Below are 19646 nucleotides of genomic sequence, written 5' to 3'. Positions count from 1 at the left end.
CAGTGAAAGCGCCGAGTCCTAACCGTTGGACTGCCAGGGAATTCCCAGAGTTGCCCTTTTTGAATTGTAAAATATTCATTCCTCCAACAGTTTATAAACACCTTAAAATTAGACACCAAAACAAAATCCTTATACTCACCTTTATATCTGTATAGTCACTGCTTTGAATATAGCAGGCACCAAATAAGTAGGAACTGTGTGATTCTCATAGAACTTGTTTCTAGGACTCGGGCTTGTATGAAGAGGAGGAGGTGCCATGGCTCTTAGTGGCCACTAGAGGCGCTCAGGGCTGGGCAGGGTATGGGGGCTGTGTATATGTGATCTCCCACTACCCCCCACCTGGCCAGAGCTAAAATAATAAAATGCTGAGCTCACTGTTCCCCCACCCTCTCCCCCGTCGCTGGGCTTCTCCTGCTGCCAGGACAGTGCTCCAGTAGAACAGACAGACCAACCTACAGAAGGGGAGGTGAGAACGGAGGTGGCCACCAGGACTGGTAGGTGGGGAAGGCAGGGGCCTTATGGATCAGAGCCTGGTGGGAGATGGGAGGAGAAGAGTGGCTCTTATTGGGAATGAAATGGAGTGTGTGCCTCTTGTCACTCAGCATGTTTCTGCCACTGTCTTATGTTCTCCCTTAACTGTAGTTTACATTGTCAATGTAAGTATCTCACACATTTTCTGACTCTTTCATATTCAGTATGGTGTGTATGTGTGGCTTGTGTTTATTTTTCACATTGTAAAAGATATTGCAAGTTTAATCCTCTCACTGTTTTTAGAGAAACTTTATCCCATTTATAAGGCATTTCCCACCCATTAGACCGGTGTCACCTTCCTGTCCAAAGCCAGGGACAAATTATGGGAACTCAGTACCTGCTTCTAAGGCCATACCACCCTTCCCCCAACCTGGAAGTCCCCCAGCTCCTCTGAGCCCTTGCTTTGCCTTAGGATTTAGAATTTTAGCAAACATAGTGAAATCTTGATCCGACACAATAAAAGAGGAAATGAGGGTAGAGTCAGAGCACTGTCTCCCCCCCCCCACCCCCACCCGCCGCAATCCTCCTTGCTTTCTTAAGCCAGTTTAGGAAAAACTGGATTATGGGGACGAGAGGAGGAATTTCCCTGAAGCTCTCTGCCTGCCCCCATTCCTTTCAATAGGAACTGGGCTTGGGGCCAGCTGTGCTTGCAGGGCTCCCGGCAGCTGTGCTAGGGCAAGAGGCACGGACAGTCGAGGTAATAGGGGAGAGGTACTGCCAGGATTTCTTATACATTGGGGAAGGCAGATTCAGCCTGGATGCCTGGGATCCCCATCCGGAGTGGGTGGAAGCTGTGGGAGCCAGAAGGAGGCTCTGGTCCTAGCTAAACAACCTAGCCTTCCCCCATCTTCCCATATCCAACTAGGTCTATCCTCCAAGGCAAGCAGTTTATTGTTCTGCCCCACTGACCTGTCTCTTTGTCTCCCTACTGCGTCCATGTACATCTTTCCATTGTCCAACCACTTTCCCCATGTACCCCAGGCTCCGTGAGTGCCACACTGTGGGGAGGGGGTGGGGGCCATCATGTCATCGTATCAGAAGGAACTGGAGAAATACAGAGACATAGATGAAGATGAGATCCTAAGGACCTTGAGCCCTGAGGAGCTAGAGCAGCTGGACTGCGAGCTACAGGAGATGGACCCCGAGGTAGGGGCTCTAGCACAGGGTACCAGGGGCAGTCCCCAGGCATTTGGGAAGGGTGTGGGGCCCTGGGTGACTGAGACCAGGGCTATCTACAGGGACTGGAGTCCCAAGAGGGTCAGGGGAATGGTGTCTGGAGATGTTTTAGGGAGACTTGGAGGTGCCCCAGGTCAGAGGGGAGGTCTGACTTGCTCCCCAAAACTCATCCCTAAGAACATGCTCCTGCCAGCTGGACTAAGACAACGTGACCAGACAAAGAAGAGCCCAACGGGGCCGCTGGACCGAGAGGCCCTTTTGCAGTACCTGGAACAGCAGGCACTAGAGGTCAAAGAGCGTGATGACTTGGTTCCCTACACAGGCGAGAAGAAGGGTATGGAGACCCTAACATCCATGCCTCCCAGAACCCAAATTGTTGTCTCTCAAATGTCCCCTCCAGCTTCCCTCTCACCTTCCAGCTCCTAGCTGCCCAGGGACTCAGCTGCCTACACCTGCATGCCAGCTTGCACTCTTCAGCTCTTAGAAGAGATCAAGGGGACCCAGGAGTCCTGAGCTTGTAGAGAACTCAGGCTTTATAGTGGCTCCTAGTAACCCAGCATTCCACCTCCTGGAGAAGGAAAGGAATCTGGAGGCCAGGATCTTAGGAGAAATGACCTGTACCTGAACCATCCTCATCTCCCCATCAGGGAAACCCTATATTCAGCCCAAGAGAGAAATTCCAGCCCAGGAGCAGATCACTCTGGAGCCTGAGCTGGAGGAGGCACTGGCCCATGCCACAGATGCTGAGATGTGTGATATAGCAGGTGGGCAGCTGTGGGAAGTTGAGGAGTTGGGAAGATCTGGGGCAGGGGCTCCTAACCATGGCATGGGGCTAGCGGGGAAGGCCCTGAACCAGGATGTGGACGTTTTGAGACAGCCTCAGGCAGTGGTTTTAAATTTTTCTTACTTGTTTATGTATGTATTCACTCATCTTTAAATTTAATAAGTTAACAACTCTAGGGCAATTTTACAGGAATTATAAAGCAAAACTATTCTGGCTGAAAACAGGAGGGTCTCCCTGACAGACTCCCTCACCCTGTAGTGTCTCCTTAGGGATCTTCCCTTAGCCCTGTCTCAATGTTTTAAAAACCACTGCCTTAACGCAGTTTAATGGAAGGGACCCCTGGGACCAAGGGAGAGTGGAAGAGGTCAGCCTTCAAAAATGCAACAGATTCAGAATGAGGTCGGTGGGGGACCTGGAACAAGTCCATTTCTCTCATTCCCTGTCTCCCCTCTGCTTACTCTCTCCAGCCATTCTGGGCATGTACACACTGATGAGCAACAAGCAATACTATGATGCTATCTGCAGCGGAGAAATCTGCAACACTGAAGGCATTAGCAGTAAGTGTGTTCGGGAGCATGGCGCCCAGGGCTCTTGGCAGGCAGTCCCAGAGTCTGAGCAAAGGTAGCAACGGGTGAAACAGGTGAATCAGGGAGAGGACATGATGCATAAGTCATGAGAACCAATGGGGAGGAGATTGTGGGGGACATGTTGGGGTTTCCTTCCTGCCCTCACCCACCAGGTGTGGTGCAGCCTGACAAGTATAAGCCAGTGCCAGATGAGCCCCCAAATCCCACAAACATCGAGGAGATACTGAAGAGTGTTCGAAGCAATGACAAGGAGCTGGAGGAGGTGAACCTCAATAATATCCAGGTATCTGGCCCCCATCCTCTAAGCAATAACACTGGGATAACTCTGCTGACATATGTGAGTCCCCTAGCCCACCATCTCCTATTCCCCTTTGATAGGACATCCCGATACCCATGCTAACTGAGCTGTGTGAAGCAATGAAGACAAATACCCATGTCCGGAGCTTCAGTCTGGTGGCCACAAGGAGTGGTGACCCCGTTGCCAGTGTAAGGCTAGCTGACATCCCTAGCCCTCTCCCTGCACCCTGACATGCCCCGCTGGCAGGGCTGACATAAAGGGTTGTGCTGGGGGTGCTGTTCCCATCATGCTCTCTTAGGGGAGCCCTGCTGGAGACTCCTACCCTCAGTTCTATGACTCACTGCTCTGAAATCCTCAGCTCATCTTCCTGAAGAGCCACAACCCTCCTACCCACGCCAACTCCACTGCGCACTTAATCTCCCTGCTTTCCTTGCTACCTACTCCCACACCTGCCTCCCTCAAGCCCCACCCACAGCTCAAGGACTCTTCTCCAGGAGCTGTGTTTCCCTCTTGCTCCTGTTCTTTCTCTCCTCAGTCATCTGTGAAACTGTCCCCTAACCCTAACCCAAGTTCCTACTACGCAGGCGGTGGCTGACATGTTGCGTGAGAATCGTAGCCTCCAGAGCCTGAACATTGAATCCAACTTCATTAGCAGCACAGGGCTCATGGCTGTGCTGAAGGCAGTTCGGGAGAATGCCACACTCACTGAGCTCCGCGTAGACAACCAGGTCAGCATTCCCTTCCCATCTCCTGGTCTTTGCAGTCAGCTAATACTCACTGAGCCTCCTCCCTGAGGCAGCCACTGGGGCAGGAGCTCATCTGATCTTGTTTGAACTCCTCTCTTCTTTGTCCCTATGAGGGGAGCCAAGGCAGCATCTCTTATAACCCACTCCGGAGAAACAAGCCTCTTTGACCTCCCAAAGGGTCGGTGGTCTAGGACAGTGAACAAGCCAGACAGGGTTGGTGACAGCTTCCATCTCTCCTTCCCCCAGCGCCAGTGGCCTGGCGACGCAGTGGAGATGGAGATGGCCACCGTGCTTGAACAGTGCCCCTCCATTGTCCGCTTTGGCTACCACTTTACACAGCAGGGGCCACGAACTCGGGCAGCCCAGGCCATGACCCGGAACAATGAACTGCGTGAGTAGCTGCAGAGGTGGTGTGTGGGGGAGAGGGCACGTAGCTGCAGAAGCTGGTGGATGCTCCTGAAAGCTGACTTAGTGACTAACAGCCTGGGGTGCTGCCAAAGTGACTCACATGAGAAGCTCAAACCCCACAGGTGATCCGAAAGTAGACAGAAAAGCACCTCTGCCCAAATATACCAGGAAAGAGGCGGAGGGAAGCTACAAATACCTGTTTGGGGAAATGGTATTTTTATTTGCTGCGTTGTTTCTTATTTTGTTAATGTGAGGGGGGAAGGGCATGTTTGGTGGCCTAAGACATTACCTCTTTATGAGTCTGGCCAAGGAACTAGAAAGAAGAAGAGCACCTTTGCAGGAAGCAAGAGATGGGATAACGACTTGTGTTTACTCTTCTTCCTTTACAGGTCGCCAGCAAAAGAAGAGATAACACTACCCTTCCCTTTACCAACTAGAGCTCAGAGCCGTGAAAGCTTAAATCCTCATCTTGTAAATAAAAGCCCTTCTGTCCGCTCTGTCTGCCTCCTTCCTTTGGCTTTGGGGTGGAAATCTTGGCGCTAACCCCCAAGGGTTACTGCCAGTTCATCAGGGGATTATTTATACTCTGGGGATCAGCAGGCAGGGAGGTTCAGGTTACCAGCAGGAGGTGGGGGAGCTCCCTCCCTTGGTGTTCCCCATAACCCTTCCAATGCCTTTAGTCTCTTCTACTTTCACAGGGTGGCCAGCCCTGGCCCTGTTTCTTGACATGTCCAGCCCCTCCCCCCGAACACCTACCCACAACCCCCATGTTATTTGAAGGAGGAAAGGACTTTGAGTGGAGGTGGAGAAGAAGGCAGAAAACATGAAGGGCAAAAATCTCCTTCTGACAGACTTATTAATAGGGCACCGGGCTGCATGCAGCTGACGCTTGGCATGACTTTGGTAGAAGGTGGGGGAGGGGTTAGAAGTATGGGGAGCTGTGTACATTGCAGAGAAGAATTGGCTGGGCTGAGAAGGAACAATTCTGAAATCCTGAAACAAGGAGCCAGACTCAAGGAAAGTTAGGCTCCCAGCACCCACTGTAGTTTATTTGTGAACTGAACGGGAAAAGAGGGTGTCAGTCCAAGGGGAGATCAGGGGGTTCCTCTTCATCAGAGTCAAACTCAACATTTTCATCTTTTACCCATCGACCTCGTCCATCTGGGATCCATCCAGAGCTGGAAACATCAGAAAAAAGAGAATTGGTCAGGAAAGGAAATTTATCAAGAAATTAGTGGAGATAAGTAAAAACACTTGAAAAGCTTTGAAAAAAGGAGGGTCAGAGAGAAAAGGGGAAATCTGAGGAAAGTGATTCTGCATACTCACCTTCGAAGGGTGAGGTAATGATCCAGGGCCCGTTTTCTTGTGGGGCTCACAGGTGCAGGGGATGAGACAGTTGCTGACTCCTTGGTCTGTGAGCCAGCCTCAGGCTCAGGTTCTCTACTGATCTTCCCACCTTGGGGTTCAACCTCTGGGGGTGGCAAAGGGGAATGAGAGACAGAGGGACGAAGGGCTTCTGGTCTGGGTAGAGAAGAATCAAAGTCTGTAAAAGCAGTGAAGGAAAGGGCCAAATCTCCTGTGACTCCCAACCCCTTAAAGCAGTGCTTCCTAAAACTGTGTTCCTCAAGATATTAATAAGCGTTGTGCATAAAAAGGATTTTGGAATCCAGTGAATTTAGGAAAGGCTAAGTTAACTTTTTTAAGGTTTTTTTTTTATCTTAAGACTTTGTAGACCCCTTAAAATACACTAATATTACTATTCTTCAAATAGGATTACAAAGCACCACTTCCCAAACTTTTTTCTTAATTACAAGATTCCTTTTCCTGAAATACAAGTTAACACCTCCAGAACACTAGTATTCCTCAGATTACAATTAGGAAAACAATCACTTTAGAGCCATCTATCTCCTGTCCCTCCCTATCTCTGGCTTTCCCACCCCACACACCTGTACTTCCGGCGGCAGCAACTGTTATAGTGAGGAGCTCTGTGCAGAGCATTCTGGGTGATAAGTCGAGTCTGGGTTAACAGAGGAGCCTGGCATGGAGATGGGAGACAGAATCAGAGCCTTCAGAGCTAGAAAGAAGCCCAAGCCCTTCAAGCCTAGGGTGTGCAGCACAGTCCTGCCTGGAACACAACCTCCCCACTCTGATTACCTCCACTTTGGTCTCTTCCCTCCTTAGTTCATTCTGCTCTCTTGGATTCTGCTCCATGCCCTTTCCTGGCTGCTTCTTGCCATAGAAAAGCTGCAGGCCTGAGGAGGAAGGGGAAGATAATTAAAAGCAGAGCACCAAGGGTGGTCTGAAGAGATTTTAAGGGTTTATTCTCCATCCTCTGTCTTCTCCCAAACTTACTGGACAGATGCTTCTTGCCTGCACGGTGGGCAGTCAGCATGGCCAGAGTGTCCAGTACAGGTCGATGGGGACATATGGCACAAGCAAAGCTGGGGAGGAGGAAAGAAGAAGATAACTGGCCCCAGAGTAGTGGAGTCTCGGCCATAGGTCCCACCCCGTCCTAGCACTCCTTTCCAAAGTCTCCCAATGTCCACCAACCACATCCCTGTCGCTCCCTCCTAAAGAATCTTAGATACTCCCGCTCTCCTCCTTAATAACAAAAGTTTATTAGGCATCCCTGGTGGCACACTGGTTGAGAGTCCGCCTGCCAATGCAGGGGACACGGGTTCGAGCCCTGGTCCAGGAAGATCCCACATGCCGCAGAGCAACTAACCCCGTGCGTCACAACCACTGAGCCTGCGCTCTAGAGCCCACGAGCCGCAACTACTGAAGCCCGCGCACTTAGAGTCTGTGCTCCGCAACGAGAAGCCACCACAGTGAGAAGACCGCGCACCGCAACGAAGAGTAAGCCCCGCTCTCCGCAACTAGAGAAAGCCCGTGGGCAGCAACAAAGACCCAACGCAGCCAAAAAAAAAAAAAAATTTATTGAGCCTCTAACCGCAGAACCCTTAGGCTTGATCCACTCCTCGCCCTCACCGTCCATCCCGTAGCATCAGCGCCTCATCCTCTGGGATATAACTAGCCAGCAGATCCCCAACTCTTCGTTTCTGCAGGAGATAGGGGAAGAAGTCCGGACGGGATAAAAGTGAAATGATAGGGACGAGAACTCAAAGGGAATAAAGACCATGGGGCGAGCAGAGATCTGGGGCGAAGAAGGGGTCAACAGCAGCTCTAGTCGTCTGGCTCCCTCCGCACCACCCCCCCCACCAGTTGTCACGGCAACAAAACAGCTCCTTCACATCCTTCAGAGGGCAGGTGAAGCTGCTCCAGACGCTCTTCTCTCGCGCTTACTTTGAGCACATTGAGTTGACTCCAATCATCCCCTTCCCTCTTGAAAGACATCACGACTGTGAGCCCCAGAAACGATCAATTCTACGGCTCCGCCTTCAGCACTCCTTTCAGGCCACCGTAGCGAGAGTGGGACTGCTACCTTCCTTCCTTTCCTGTCTCTTTCCGGTTGGCCCCCTTACTTCCGGGGACGCTCTTCCACGCATGCACTGCGCGATCCCGGAAGCCCGCCCCTTGCCTGCGGATGGGGACTGCATTTCCTATGGTGCCCTGCGACCCCGCCGGCGCGGAGCCTTTAGGGAAATGAAGTCTTTTTTTCAAAGAACTTGCCGCCGGGCTGGATACAGGCCCCTGCATCTTGACAGATTCGAGGGTTTGGAGGGACAAGAACCTAGATGTGGAGCCCGAATTTGAGGGTGTGACTAATTTGATGTGGAGGGTACCTTTGAGGATCTCTGAGGGGAAAGTGTGCTGTAGACTCTCGCTTTCATCACGCGCTTCTCTTGCGGCCACAGCCCACCTGGGGTGGGCCTGATTTGTTCCCGACCCTAGCCGGCCCACCCCGGGACGGGGCGGAGTCGGGGTGTTGAGGGGCCGGGAGGTCGGGCTGCTGGACCTAGGGGCAAACTGAGCTGAGTGTTGAGGAGGTTGTCTAGAATTCAAAGGTCAGAGGTCAATGTCGCGAGTTGTCGTGGGGAATCGAAAGTCGGAGGGGTGCTAAGGAGAGACTCAGGTAGAGACTGAATAGTCGGAGTACAGATTGGTGGGAAAGGGGCTTGGAGGGAGGAGAAGCGAGGGCTGTGAGGTCACGTAGTGCCGGGGGAGGCGGGGAGACTTAGATCAGAAGACTGAAGGGGAAAGGAATCCTCTAAGTCCTAGAGACCCCGGGCCCGTCACTATTGGTCACTTAGACAGGCCTCCCGCAGTTGCAACCCCAGTTGTCCGCAGGGTGAGGAGATGGCTTCTCCCTCTAGACAGGCCCCCCTTGGCGGGTCAGGACTGCTTCAAGGGAGCCGGGCTCGTTCTTATGGAAGCCTGGTGCAGTCTGCCTGCTCCCCGGTGAGGGAAAGACGCCTGGAGCATCAGTTGGCGCCCGGAGACACCCTGGCTGGACTAGCACTCAAATACGGGGTGACGGTGAGTCTTAACAGGATTGGGACGCAGACACCCACTTAAAAGAGACTTATTTCTCATGAGTAGGTAGTGGCCCTCTAGGCAACTTCCCCTGAAATTTTCTTAATTGTGTTTAAATTAACTAATTTTGATAAATTAATTGTGGTGTAAGTCTGGTCCACCTTTGTCTTTTGGTTTGTGTTCCCATCGCAGTGTTGCACTGTCTGGTTGGGAGAAATCCTGTCCCACTATCCCAATGGAGGGGAGCAACTCCTATTTATTATGCCAGTCACTATACTAAAGACTTTACATCTGTTAGCCCATTTGATCCTCACATCCCTGTCAAGCACACAATTATTGTCCCCTTTTTACAGATGAAGAAACCGAGACTTAGATTGGTTAACCAGTTTGACCAAGGTCAAATAACTAAAGTGTTGAAGTGAAAATTCAAACAGGTCTGTCTGACTCCAAAGCTTGTACTGTTAACCACATAGCAACACTAATTGAGAGTGATTAAACATTTACAGCAAACAGTGGAGAGCTAGTTTTTAGTCCTAAGTTCCCTACGTGCCTGTCTGTTCTTGTTCTTTTTTCTCCTCAATGCTCTGCCCTCTTCTTTTCTGGAAGGTGGCCTCCTTGGTACAAAACAGGTACTCTCTATGCCAAGCATTTCAGCTCCTGCATAGGGTGTATTTGGTAGATGTAAAAATACATTGTTTTAAAGTTGATAAAGGTGGTTTTTTTTTTTCCATATCCGGTTGAATTTAGTCAACATTTTAATGCTTGGTATGTTTAAAGCACTGTGGTAACCACCTTGGGAGACAGACATAAATAAAGTGTATAGTTGCTGCCCTCATGAATTTACAGTCTAGTGAGATATGGACAGGGACACAAATAATGATTGTAGGTGACAGAATGTGGTGAGTTCGTAGAGGTGTTAACAAAGAGGAGGAAGTCAGGAAAGAAGACTGATTTTTATTTGGAAGGGGACATCAGTGCAGATTTTAAGGGAGCCATCGCAATGGGCCTTGAAAGACTTGGACATTCTTTCCTCTATGCTCCTCTCTATAAACCTATGTAATCCAGTGGTTTACACCTTTTACATCTTTGTTTCCGGTAGCCTGTACTCTCTTTAAGGGACAGAACTATTTCCTTTCAATTTTATATCTCTAGAGCTTGGCATAGTCCCCAGCACATAAAAGCTTAATAGATGTTTTTTGAATGAATGAAATTATGGCTACGATTTCCACACATGGAGATTTGGGAGTATAGTAAAGTGAACATTTCAAGTAGAGGGATGACCTAAACAAAGGAAGTAGATGTGAAAGTACTGAGCAGTGCTTTCATCCCAGCAGAGGCTCAGAGGCCATGCAATGAAGGAAACTGTGCTGCTAGTGAATCAACAATTTTTTTTGAGGTTTTCTTACAGCCCTGTACCTTTCTGAGTACAGAAAACCTCTGTAGTCTAGTGAAGAAGAGTTTTAGGTTCTGGCCTCATTCTGCTGCTTACTAGCTGAGTGACTGAATAGTCAATCACTTCCCCTGTTTGGGGCCTCAGTTTCTTATCATTTGTAAAATGAGGAAGATGTATTAAATTTAAAACTTAGATAAATCAAAACAAACAAAAAAAACTTAGATAAATCAATTACCTAAGTTATTACCTACCTGTCATTTAAGGAACACTTAGTATGTGCCAAGCGCTATATATTATCTCATATTTCTCTGTAAATCTTTATGAGGTAGATGTAACTATTTCTATTTAAAGGTAAGGAATATCACTGTGTTGTACATCTGAAACTAATAAAATATTTTAAGTCAGTTATACTTCAATAAAAATAAAATTTTAAAGATAAGGAGACTGAAGCTTAGAGAGATAATTTGCCATAGACTAAATACAACTAGTCTAATTAGTAGAGCTAAGATTCAGACCAGGTTGTCTCATTCTAAAATCCTCACTTTGAATTGCTCTATTAAACTAACTAGATTCTAATGACCTTTCTAGCTCTTGGCTCAATGGAAATGGAACAATGTCCCCTTATATGGTACTGCTAGGAAATAATAAAAGCAACAGAAAAGGACCTAGGATATTATCGAGACAAAAGAGACCTAGGATATTATCTAGGCAAAATAAAATGAATAGCATCAAAGCACTTGGCGAAGAAAAAGTACAAAACTGCAAGCCATTTTTAACTTTTTTTTATTGTTAGATCAATCCAATTTTATTTTTAAACTCATTATAGCATAAGATTTTATAAGTCAACTTTATTATAGTAGTCTTGCCCTAGAGTGGAAACAGCTTTGATATTTGACAGATATAAGAATTATGATTTCCCAAACTGGTGCCATTATGGGATGAATTTTTAGTAAAACTGGCTGCCTGGCCTTGAATAATAAAATACTGACATACTGTGTCTGTGGTTCCTATATTTTATTATCTAGTTTATTTACTCATAAAGCATTAATGAGCCTCTGCTGTGTGCCAAGTTTGTGCAATGCTGAAGAGTGCCTTAGGCATACAGAGACGGCAAGTCACCAACCCTGCCCTTAAAGGACTCACAGTTTGAGCAAGACAAATATGCAAAGAGATGAATAACAATATAATAGGGTAGGTATTATTACAGCAATATTTACAGTATGCATTGGGAGCCCTGAAGAAGATAACACAAAGGGAATGATAGTTGATGAGAAGTTTTCCAGGCAGAGAAGGGAGTAGTGGAGAAACATTCCAGGCAGATAAAGACACAAAAAGGTGAAAGATCATGAAATGTTGGAAGAAAAATAAAAAGTTCAGGATGGCAAAATGTATAAGTGGCAGAAGAAGGGAGGTGTGGGTGGACTTCCTATGAGAGCTAGATTGAGAATGCCCTTGAATGCTAATTTGGATATTTTTTTTGGCCACACCACGTGGCTTGTGAGATCTTAGTTCCCCGACCAGGGATCGAACGCGGGCCCTGTGAGTGAACGTGCTGAGTCCTAACCACTGGACTGCCAGAGAAGTCCTGCTAATTTGGATTCTATCTCTGAGCCAATGGGGAGCCATAGAAGGTTTATAAGCAAGGTAGTGGGTTGGGGCTTTCCTGGTGGTGCAGTGGTTAAGAATCAACCTGCCAATGCAGGGGACACGGGTTCGAGCCCTGGTCCGGGAAGATCCCACGTGCCACAGAGCAGCTAAGCCCGTGCGCCACAACTACTGAGCCTGTAGTTGTGCGCCACAACTACTGAGCCACAACTCTAGAGCCTGAGCTGCTCTAGAGCCCACGAGTTACAACTACTGAGCCTGCGTGCTGCAACTACTGAAGCCCGCGTGCCTAGAGCCCATGCTCCACAACAAGAGAAGCCACCACAGTGAGAAGAGTTCACGCACTGCAGTGAAGAGTAGCTCCCGCTCACCACAACCAGAGAAAGCCTGCGCACAGCAACGAAGACCCAACACAGCCAAAAATAAATAAATTTATAGAAAACAAAACAAAAACTGTTACAGTACCCAGATGAGAAATATTAAGAGTCTGTTCTAAGTCAATGGCAGTGAATGTGAAGATGAGACCAGATGTGAGAGATTTTTACAGCATTTTTGTTGACCTGTTAGGTCTGGATCATGAAAGAAAAGTATGAGTTAAGGATGACATTGATATTTCTACCTTGGGAGGCAGGTAGATAGAGATGGTGATATCAGTCACTATGTTCAGTGATGAATAAATAAGTACTAAATAAATATTTGATCAGTGAAATTATTAATATAATAAGAAAAGCATTCCTGGAAGGAGTAAAAAGACCTAGAATTCTAGTTTTATCTCTGTCAGTAACTTGCTAGGCAAGTAATTTAACCTTTCTGAACCTCAGTTCCTTCATCTTTAACAGTAGTTAAAGGGACCCCCTAGGGGTCCCTAAGACGCTGTAGGGATCCACAAGGTCAAAACAATTTTCATGGTAATAATAACAAGACTTTATTTGTCTTTTTTATTCTCATGAGTATACTGTTTTCCAGAGGCTACGTGACATGTGTTACTGCAGCAGATGCATGTAGAGGCAGATATGAGAATCCTGTTGTCTTCCATTAAGTCGGACATTAAAGTGATTTACAAAAATGTAAAACAGTGCCTCTGTTCTTGCTACATGTTTGTTGTTTTTGTTTTGGAAAATATAGTTATTTTTCATCAAAATATTTATGTTAATATGTAATGGAAGTGTTTTTAAATTTTTTCAGTTTTAATTTTATAATACCTTAAATATTGATAGATGTGATCAACATAAGTAAAAGCTTTTTTCCTCAATAATTTTTTTAAATGTAAAGGGGCCCTAGGACCAAAAAGTATGAAAGCTGCTGATCAATAAAAAAAAATAGGGATAATATCAGCCCACTGTAGTTTTGGTTGTTATAGGGTCAGATAAGACTTTATACAATCACTTTAAAAAGCATGAGGTGCTATACAAATATAAGATGGATTGTTATTACTGTCATTAACTGTGGTGACTTTTTTTTAAAGATGGAACAGATTAAGCGTGCAAACCGCCTTTATACTAATGACTCGATCTTCCTGAAGAAAACCCTCTACATCCCCATCCTGACAGAGCCCAGAGACCTGTTCAATGGTTTGGATTCTGAGGAAGAGAAGGATGGAGAGGAAGAGGTACAGCCAAGTAAGGATGAAGTTGGGCCACACTCAGCTGAGAGGAAGAAACAAGAGACAGGTTCGGGACGTGCCAATGGTGAAGCCCTTCCTACAGCTGGCCAGGAGCCCCCCATTCACGACCTCTCTGCCTCTGATTTCCTTAAGAAGCTTGATTCACAGATCAGCTTGTCAAAGAAGGCTGCTGCCCAGAAGCTGAAAAAGGGAGAAAGTGGGTGAGTCTTGAATGGGTCCTTTTTTTTTTTATATAAATTTTTTTTTCTATTTCTTTTTTTTAAAATTTATTTTTATTTTATTTATTTATTTTGGGCTGCAATGGGTCTTCATTGCTGCACGCGGGCCCTCCTCTCCAGTTGCAGCGAGCAGGGGCCACTCTTCACTGCAATGCGCAGGCCTCTCACTGCGGCAGCCTCTCCCGTTGCGGAGCACAGGCTCTAGGCGCATGGGCCTCAGTAGTTGCGGCACGTGGGCTCAGTAGTTGTGGCTTGTGGGCTCTAGAGCACAGGCTCAGTAGTTTGGCACACGGGCTTAGTTGCTCCGTGGCATGTGGGATCCTCGAACCCGTGCCTCCTGCCTTGGCAGGCGGACTCCCAACCACTGTGCCACCAGGGAAGTTTGAATGGATTCTTTTAAGTCCGTCCATAGACTCTCTGTTCCCCCAACCATACCTGACCAGACACAAAGTAAGTAATTCCAGTGTCAGCAGAAGCAAGGTGAAACCTTTCCCTCAGGTGGCCGCAAGACAATGAGCAGAGCCTATGGCTGCTGGAATGGGTAGAGGCACTGGGTAATGGTTCTGTGTTCTCAGTGGAGTGAAATAGTTGACTGTTCTTACTGCTCTGATGGTCCATGAAGGAGCATTAGGATTAGGATTTATCCAGAGGGTACTGAGACTCCATCTTAAGGCAACCAGCTCATGTATATTAGAGAAGGACAGCTTCCCACGTACTTCTTCGCTCAGCCTAGTCTCAGCCTCTTCCCTTGATCTGTCGCTCTTTCCCCCTTTCCTCACCTGCAGGATACCTGGGGAGGATTCAGGTCTTCACCTGAGCTCTCCTCGGATGCAGCAACGAGCAGTCCTAGGTCCTGTGCCGCTGACCCGGACCTCTCGGACCCGGACACTTCGGGACCAGGAGGATGAAATCTTCAAACTCTGATGTCTCCAGAACTGATTGAGAGAAGCCAGATGTTGAAGGAGCAACTTGAGGGAGAGAGGAGCCTGAGGTGAGGCTCAGGAACATGGCCTCCCAGCCCACCTCCCTTACTCCTGCCATCTTCTGAGCCTACTTGTCCGTCAGGAGTTCCTTGGTCTGGAGCAGTTCTATTGGCAAGGGTAGGGGATGGGAAATAGACCCCCTCTCAGTTCTGGGGCTGAATCTAGAGTTGTCCTTTAGATTCAAAAGGCTCTTTTAACATCCCTGCTGCCTTTCCCATCCCTTTCACCATTCCTTGGCCTTAGAGCAGGGAGGCAGGGACTCTCACAGCCCCGAACTTCCTCCCCATCTCCAACTATGTTACCTAATTTATTTGGTGCTATATTGAAGTATTATTTATTTGCTATATCTTATTCTTTCCCAGTATTAGCTGAAAAATGGGATTGCTATAGCCCTGGGATGAGGGGAACCCAGGAACAGTAAGTGAGCCAGTGACTCCTGGCCCACCTTCCCCACCTTCTTAGCCAGCCATGTTATTGAGAACGGGCAATCAGTGATCTAGCCCTGCTGCAGGGAATGGCAGACTGTGCCTCGCCCCCAATCTCAAATGGAAGAATTTGGGCTCAGTCTTGACTAACCAGGTCACTATAACTTTTTCACAACTCTTGCTCTGAGAAAAAAACAGCTATGTAGGGTCCTGAACTCTCCATGCCACCAGGTCACCCTTCTAATCTGCTCCTCTGTTCAGCCTGTGTGAGGCTAAGGGATGGAAGATGAATTGCCGTGGAGTTTGAAGAGGAGGACAGTTGTGGGAGTCTTTTTTCTTATATCCTCTCCCGACCAGAGCCTATTGATCTATGTCTTGCTCCTCACTGCATATTTATTTGCAATTTGTAGCACTGATCTGCGGTACAGTTTTTTTTGAGTTTCTTAAACAGAAGAAGTAGGCAAGGGAACCCCGGTGATGCTGGAAATATGCCTCAGTCTCCTGTATGGAAATGGTGAGAGGTGAGATGAGTGGTGTTTATATACCTCTTTCCTCTGTGATGATCATAAGATACAAGAAGCTGGAGAGATTAAACATTGAGCCCTGTGTATGTTTTAATAGTTTTATTTCCTCTGTGAGACTCTCCCCTGCCCTAGCCCCTTCTTCCTGCCCTCTGGAGCAGAGTCTCTGGTATCTGTCCAGACTCCGCCTAGAACTGAAGGTCTAGGATATCTCTAAAGGCTCCCTGCGCCGCCTGTCTTTAGTGTCCCCAGAGGAGTGAGATGGGCTACGCCCTCTTCCCCTGGTTCTGAGGGGAGGGGGCTTCCCTGTTTGAAAGGTCCCTTGTGGGGAAAATAGAGATCCAAGTTTCGCTTCATCTTTTTCAGGCAGCTTTGTTTCCTGTCTTGGGGCTGGAGTAGGAGAGAGGCCTCAACCCTCAGCATTGCTTCTTCTCCACCAGCAGTTGGGCATGGGGTGGTCTCAGAGTCACAGGCACTCTTGGGAAAGACTGAAACCTGAGGGTTGAAAAGCATTAGTGCAGATGAGCAGGGTTAGAAAGCCCATTATCTTTTTTTCTCAGTCAGCCATTTTGCCAAGAAGGAACGTGCCAGGGTCAGGGTTCTCAGAGCTTCCCCTCATCCAGCAGCTTCCTGAGCCCATCACAGATCTTGCCAAGGTGCTGAGTGTAGTCAGGCCCATAGAGGGCCGTGAGCAGGCCTGGGTCAGAGAAGTGATCAAACACGTGGCGGATGCGGCCATGTGACTTGGGTGTGAGGTGGCGCTCCACCAGTTCCAGCAGCACATCCCGGCACTCGGTCAGCAGGCCGGCCAGCACAGCAGCCTCAAAGGTGAAGTCCACCTCGCCGAAGCTGAGTGCGGTCATGGCGCCCTGCCGCAGCTTCTGGCGAAAGCGGGTAGCCAAGGCCAGCTCGCTGGGGCTGAAGCAGCCACTGCGGTTCAGCACGGCCACCTTGACGGCCACCTTGATCAGGTCCTTGATAACCCGCTGGGCCTGGGGCCTGCTGTGTGTGTATTCTTTGGACACACGGTAGAGCTCATCTAGCACCTCGCTGCTCGTCTCATCAACGAAGAGATGAGCCACAGATCGACCTGCCATCTTACTCAGCAGCTTCTTCTCTGCTTGCAGCACCAGACTCTTTGAACTGAAGGACTCCATGATTCCTAGGGAAGGGTTAGATGGGAGGGTATGTGGTCGTCACTAGAAGAAAGGCCACAGGCTTCCTTAGAGAGAAATGGCTTTTCCCCTTTCTGTCTCTTTGGTTTCTATCTCATTTTCATCTTTATTTGTCATCTTTCTCCCCCTGGGCCCCCTCAGTCCTCTGTGCTTTGTTTCCATTTTTTCTCATTTTGTACTGTAGGAAATCATGATCTCTAAAAGCAGAGGAGCAGTAATAGCTTTGGCTGGAGGAATGAGGGCACACCGGACGCTAGCGCACAGCAAGTTAAGACCTCAGGGGAAGTAGGCTGTTGCTATTACAGTGGAGAAGATAAAGCTTACCTGGCAGATAGTTCTCACAGCTGCCATTTTTGGACACTGCCTGGGTACCGTACATCTATGAGGTGTAGGTATTACTATCCTTGTTTTACAGCTGAGCAAACTGAAGCTTACGTTAAATAATTTACCCAAGGTCAAACACAACTGTTTTTCTGACTCCAAAAGCCCATGTCAGCTAGTGTGCTGTACTGCCTTTAAAGACGTGAGAAATATAGGGGTCCTGGGAGTCCTGACAAAAATAATAATGAACATTTATTGAGAACCTATTATGTGCCAAGTGCTTTATCTCAGTTTTCCCAACCCTTTGTAAGGTAGGTATCCCCAATTTGCAACGAGAAAAATGAAACTAAGAAAAATTAAGCAGCTTGGCTAAAGTCATTAGCAAATGGTAAAAGCGGGCTTTGAACCATATAATCCAAAGAAGCCTCCTTCCCTTGGAATGCGCTCAATGAGGTTGAAGCACACTGAGGAATCATGAAAAACAAGCACCTCAAGACAGTCCTAGAGTTCTCAGGTCCTCTGCTGGGACTGTGCTGAGGACCTCCTGGTGGCACATCAGCTGCAAGTATCCAGGGCGCTCTCCCCATGGTCCTCGCCTGTGGTGGTTCTGCTTGTTTTGCGTCTTACTTCCCCCTCCCCTGCTCTGCAGGATGTGGCTCTGACCGCAGTGAGGAGCAGCCTTGCCCTCTCCCCCCAAATGAAATAGGAGTCTGAAGAAGCAGGGGAAATGGGTAACTGGGAGGAGGGGTGGTTCTCCCCCAGCTGAATCGGTCCAGTGGGAATCTGGAACCTTGCTCTGCTCCCGGCTTTGCCTGGGGCTTTCTGGACCACGCTGTACATCCGGAAGAGGAGATTGCTCCATGTGAGCCTTCCTTCCTCCTTGGCCTTCCTGCTACCCAGCTCTCCACTGCCCCCGTTGCCATCTCACGTTTTGTCCACTGTCCTCTCCCCATCTCCGTGTTTCAGTCTCCTGTTTTCTCTTGTCTGAGTCCTGCCCTGTGGCCCTCTGGCCATGCTCTCCTGCTGGCCCCTACATCTACCTCCATGTCTCCTAAGATCTCCTTGCACCTCTCAGTAGTCTGTCACATACCCTTATCCACCGCCATCCCTCAGCCCTGCCCCCACCCAAACCAAACCATGTCTTACTGAGGCTGCCTGGCCCCAGGAAGAACTGAGCTGGACCTCCCCACTGGGGGCTCAAGAATTCTATCAAATGAGAGTCTCACAATATGGAAAGCTCAGGCTGACAGAGCTAGGACTCTTCTGCCACCATCACCCCTAAAGCCTACCCTTCTGTCATTGCCTGGTCCCTCACCTGCTGCGCCCTGGGTGCCAGTCTTGCCTTGGATGTTCCGGGAGAGCTGACAGAATGGAGAAGCTCCTAAGTGAGAGGCCCTTTGGCCTGGCCCCACCCCTAAGCCCCGCCTACCTACTCTGTGCTCAACCTCCCTTCATCACACTGTCACCAAGAAGGTCTATGACACCGACAGCCTCCTAGAAATAAAAGGTCAAAAGGAATAGCACTCTGTAGGAAATAGTCTTGATTCTTTGAGGTGAGGAAGAGGAATTGTACATCTCCTGCTCCCAAGTTGTCTACCTCTTTCTATCCTTGCTGCCCAGTTCCTTGAGATCTTGTTCTCCTTATGTCTGTGGTAATGGGGAAAATGTTAAGTACAGATTGCTGGGGTGGGGGGTCCGTGGGGAAAGTTGTGAAGATTGAACTGAGCTTAGACTGGAGACACCAGAGGCAAGTTAGAGATCAGGAGGTCGGAGTGTGTCCCTGGAGTCTCCAGGGGTGGGTGGCGCTGTGGGGAGACATTACCACGAGCATACGCTTTCAGCGTCTGGCTGGGTAAGGGGGTTCCCACCCTTAATACTTAAGAGAGACGAAGGTGCTGGGGTCAGGGCTGCCGAACTAGGTATGACCAGCAGGTGTCAGCACATCATTGAACCACTAGAGGCAGCGCTCTCACTGTGCTTTATAGCTGCTAACACGTTATGAATGAAGGTAGTGCTCACTTCAGCAGCACATATACTAATCTCACCCCAGTCAGAATGGCCATCCTCAAAAGATCTACAAACAAGAAATGCTGGGAAAAAAAAAATTCTGGAGAGGGTGTGGAGAAAAGGGAACCCTCTTGCACTGTTGGTGGGAATGTAAGTTGATACAGCCACTACGGAGGACAGTATGGAGGTTCCTTAAAAAACTAAAAATAGAACTACCATACGACCCAGCAATCCCACTCCTGGGCATATACCCTGAGAAAACCGTAATTCAAAAAGAGTCATATACCACAATGTTCATTGCAGCTCTATTTACAATAGCCAGGACATGGAAGCTACCTAAGTGTCCATCGACAGATGAATAGATAAAGAAGATGTGGCACATATATACAATGGAATATTACTCAGCCATA

General features: G+C 48.3%; 4 protein-coding genes across 6 annotated transcripts; 2 read left to right on the top strand and 2 right to left on the bottom strand.

Annotated features, from left to right (window-relative positions):
* Nucleotides 1-337: 337 nt before the first annotated feature.
* On the top strand, nucleotides 338-5027 carry TMOD4 (tropomodulin 4). Of its 2 annotated transcripts, XM_067727727.1 has the most exons (10): nucleotides 338-494; nucleotides 1513-1677; nucleotides 1885-2041; nucleotides 2355-2471; nucleotides 2959-3048; nucleotides 3231-3361; nucleotides 3457-3564; nucleotides 3961-4104; nucleotides 4369-4513; nucleotides 4920-5027. In XM_067727727.1, the coding sequence occupies exons 2-10, from the start codon at nucleotides 1555-1557 to the stop codon at nucleotides 4940-4942; spliced, it is 1038 nt and encodes a 345-aa protein (XP_067583828.1). In that variant the 5' UTR covers nucleotides 338-494; nucleotides 1513-1554; the 3' UTR covers nucleotides 4943-5027. The 2 variants fall into 2 exon arrangements, with proteins under 2 accessions (XP_067583828.1, XP_067583829.1); XM_067727728.1 differs by lacking the exon at nucleotides 1513-1677 and having other exon boundaries at nucleotides 344-494.
* Nucleotides 5028-5552: 525 nt separating this feature from the next.
* On the bottom strand, nucleotides 5553-8020 carry SCNM1 (sodium channel modifier 1). 2 transcript variants are annotated; one of them, XM_067727729.1, is made up of 7 exons: nucleotides 7834-8020; nucleotides 7519-7589; nucleotides 6883-6971; nucleotides 6685-6782; nucleotides 6477-6565; nucleotides 5857-6051; nucleotides 5553-5708 (listed from the first exon to the last, which is right to left on the bottom strand). In XM_067727729.1, the coding sequence occupies exons 1-7, from the start codon at nucleotides 7882-7884 to the stop codon at nucleotides 5609-5611; spliced, it is 693 nt and encodes a 230-aa protein (XP_067583830.1). In that variant the 5' UTR covers nucleotides 7885-8020; the 3' UTR covers nucleotides 5553-5608. The 2 variants fall into 2 exon arrangements, with proteins under 2 accessions (XP_067583830.1, XP_067583831.1); XM_067727730.1 differs by lacking the exon at nucleotides 7519-7589 and having other exon boundaries at nucleotides 7834-7979.
* Nucleotides 8021-8022: 2 nt separating this feature from the next.
* LYSMD1 (LysM domain containing 1) lies at nucleotides 8023-15822 on the top strand. Its single transcript, XM_067727731.1, has 3 exons — nucleotides 8023-8967; nucleotides 13428-13786; nucleotides 14590-15822. Exons 1-3 carry the CDS (start codon nucleotides 8788-8790, stop codon nucleotides 14726-14728), a joined length of 678 nt encoding a protein of 225 aa, XP_067583832.1. The 5' UTR covers nucleotides 8023-8787; the 3' UTR covers nucleotides 14729-15822.
* On the bottom strand, nucleotides 15814-18601 carry TNFAIP8L2 (TNF alpha induced protein 8 like 2). Its single transcript, XM_067727733.1, has 2 exons — nucleotides 18545-18601; nucleotides 15814-16895 (listed from the first exon to the last, which is right to left on the bottom strand). The coding sequence occupies exon 2, from the start codon at nucleotides 16888-16890 to the stop codon at nucleotides 16336-16338; it is 555 nt and encodes a 184-aa protein (XP_067583834.1). The 5' UTR covers nucleotides 16891-16895; nucleotides 18545-18601; the 3' UTR covers nucleotides 15814-16335.
* Between the last annotated feature and the right edge of the window lie 1045 nt (nucleotides 18602-19646).

Source organism: Pseudorca crassidens, chromosome 2 (genome assembly GCF_039906515.1).
Source record: "Pseudorca crassidens isolate mPseCra1 chromosome 2, mPseCra1.hap1, whole genome shotgun sequence".
In the NCBI taxonomy this organism is placed as follows: Eukaryota; Metazoa; Chordata; class Mammalia; order Artiodactyla; family Delphinidae; genus Pseudorca; species Pseudorca crassidens.
The sequence above is the reverse complement of the archived record's forward strand: the minus strand, read 5'-3'. Positions and strand labels throughout refer to the sequence as shown.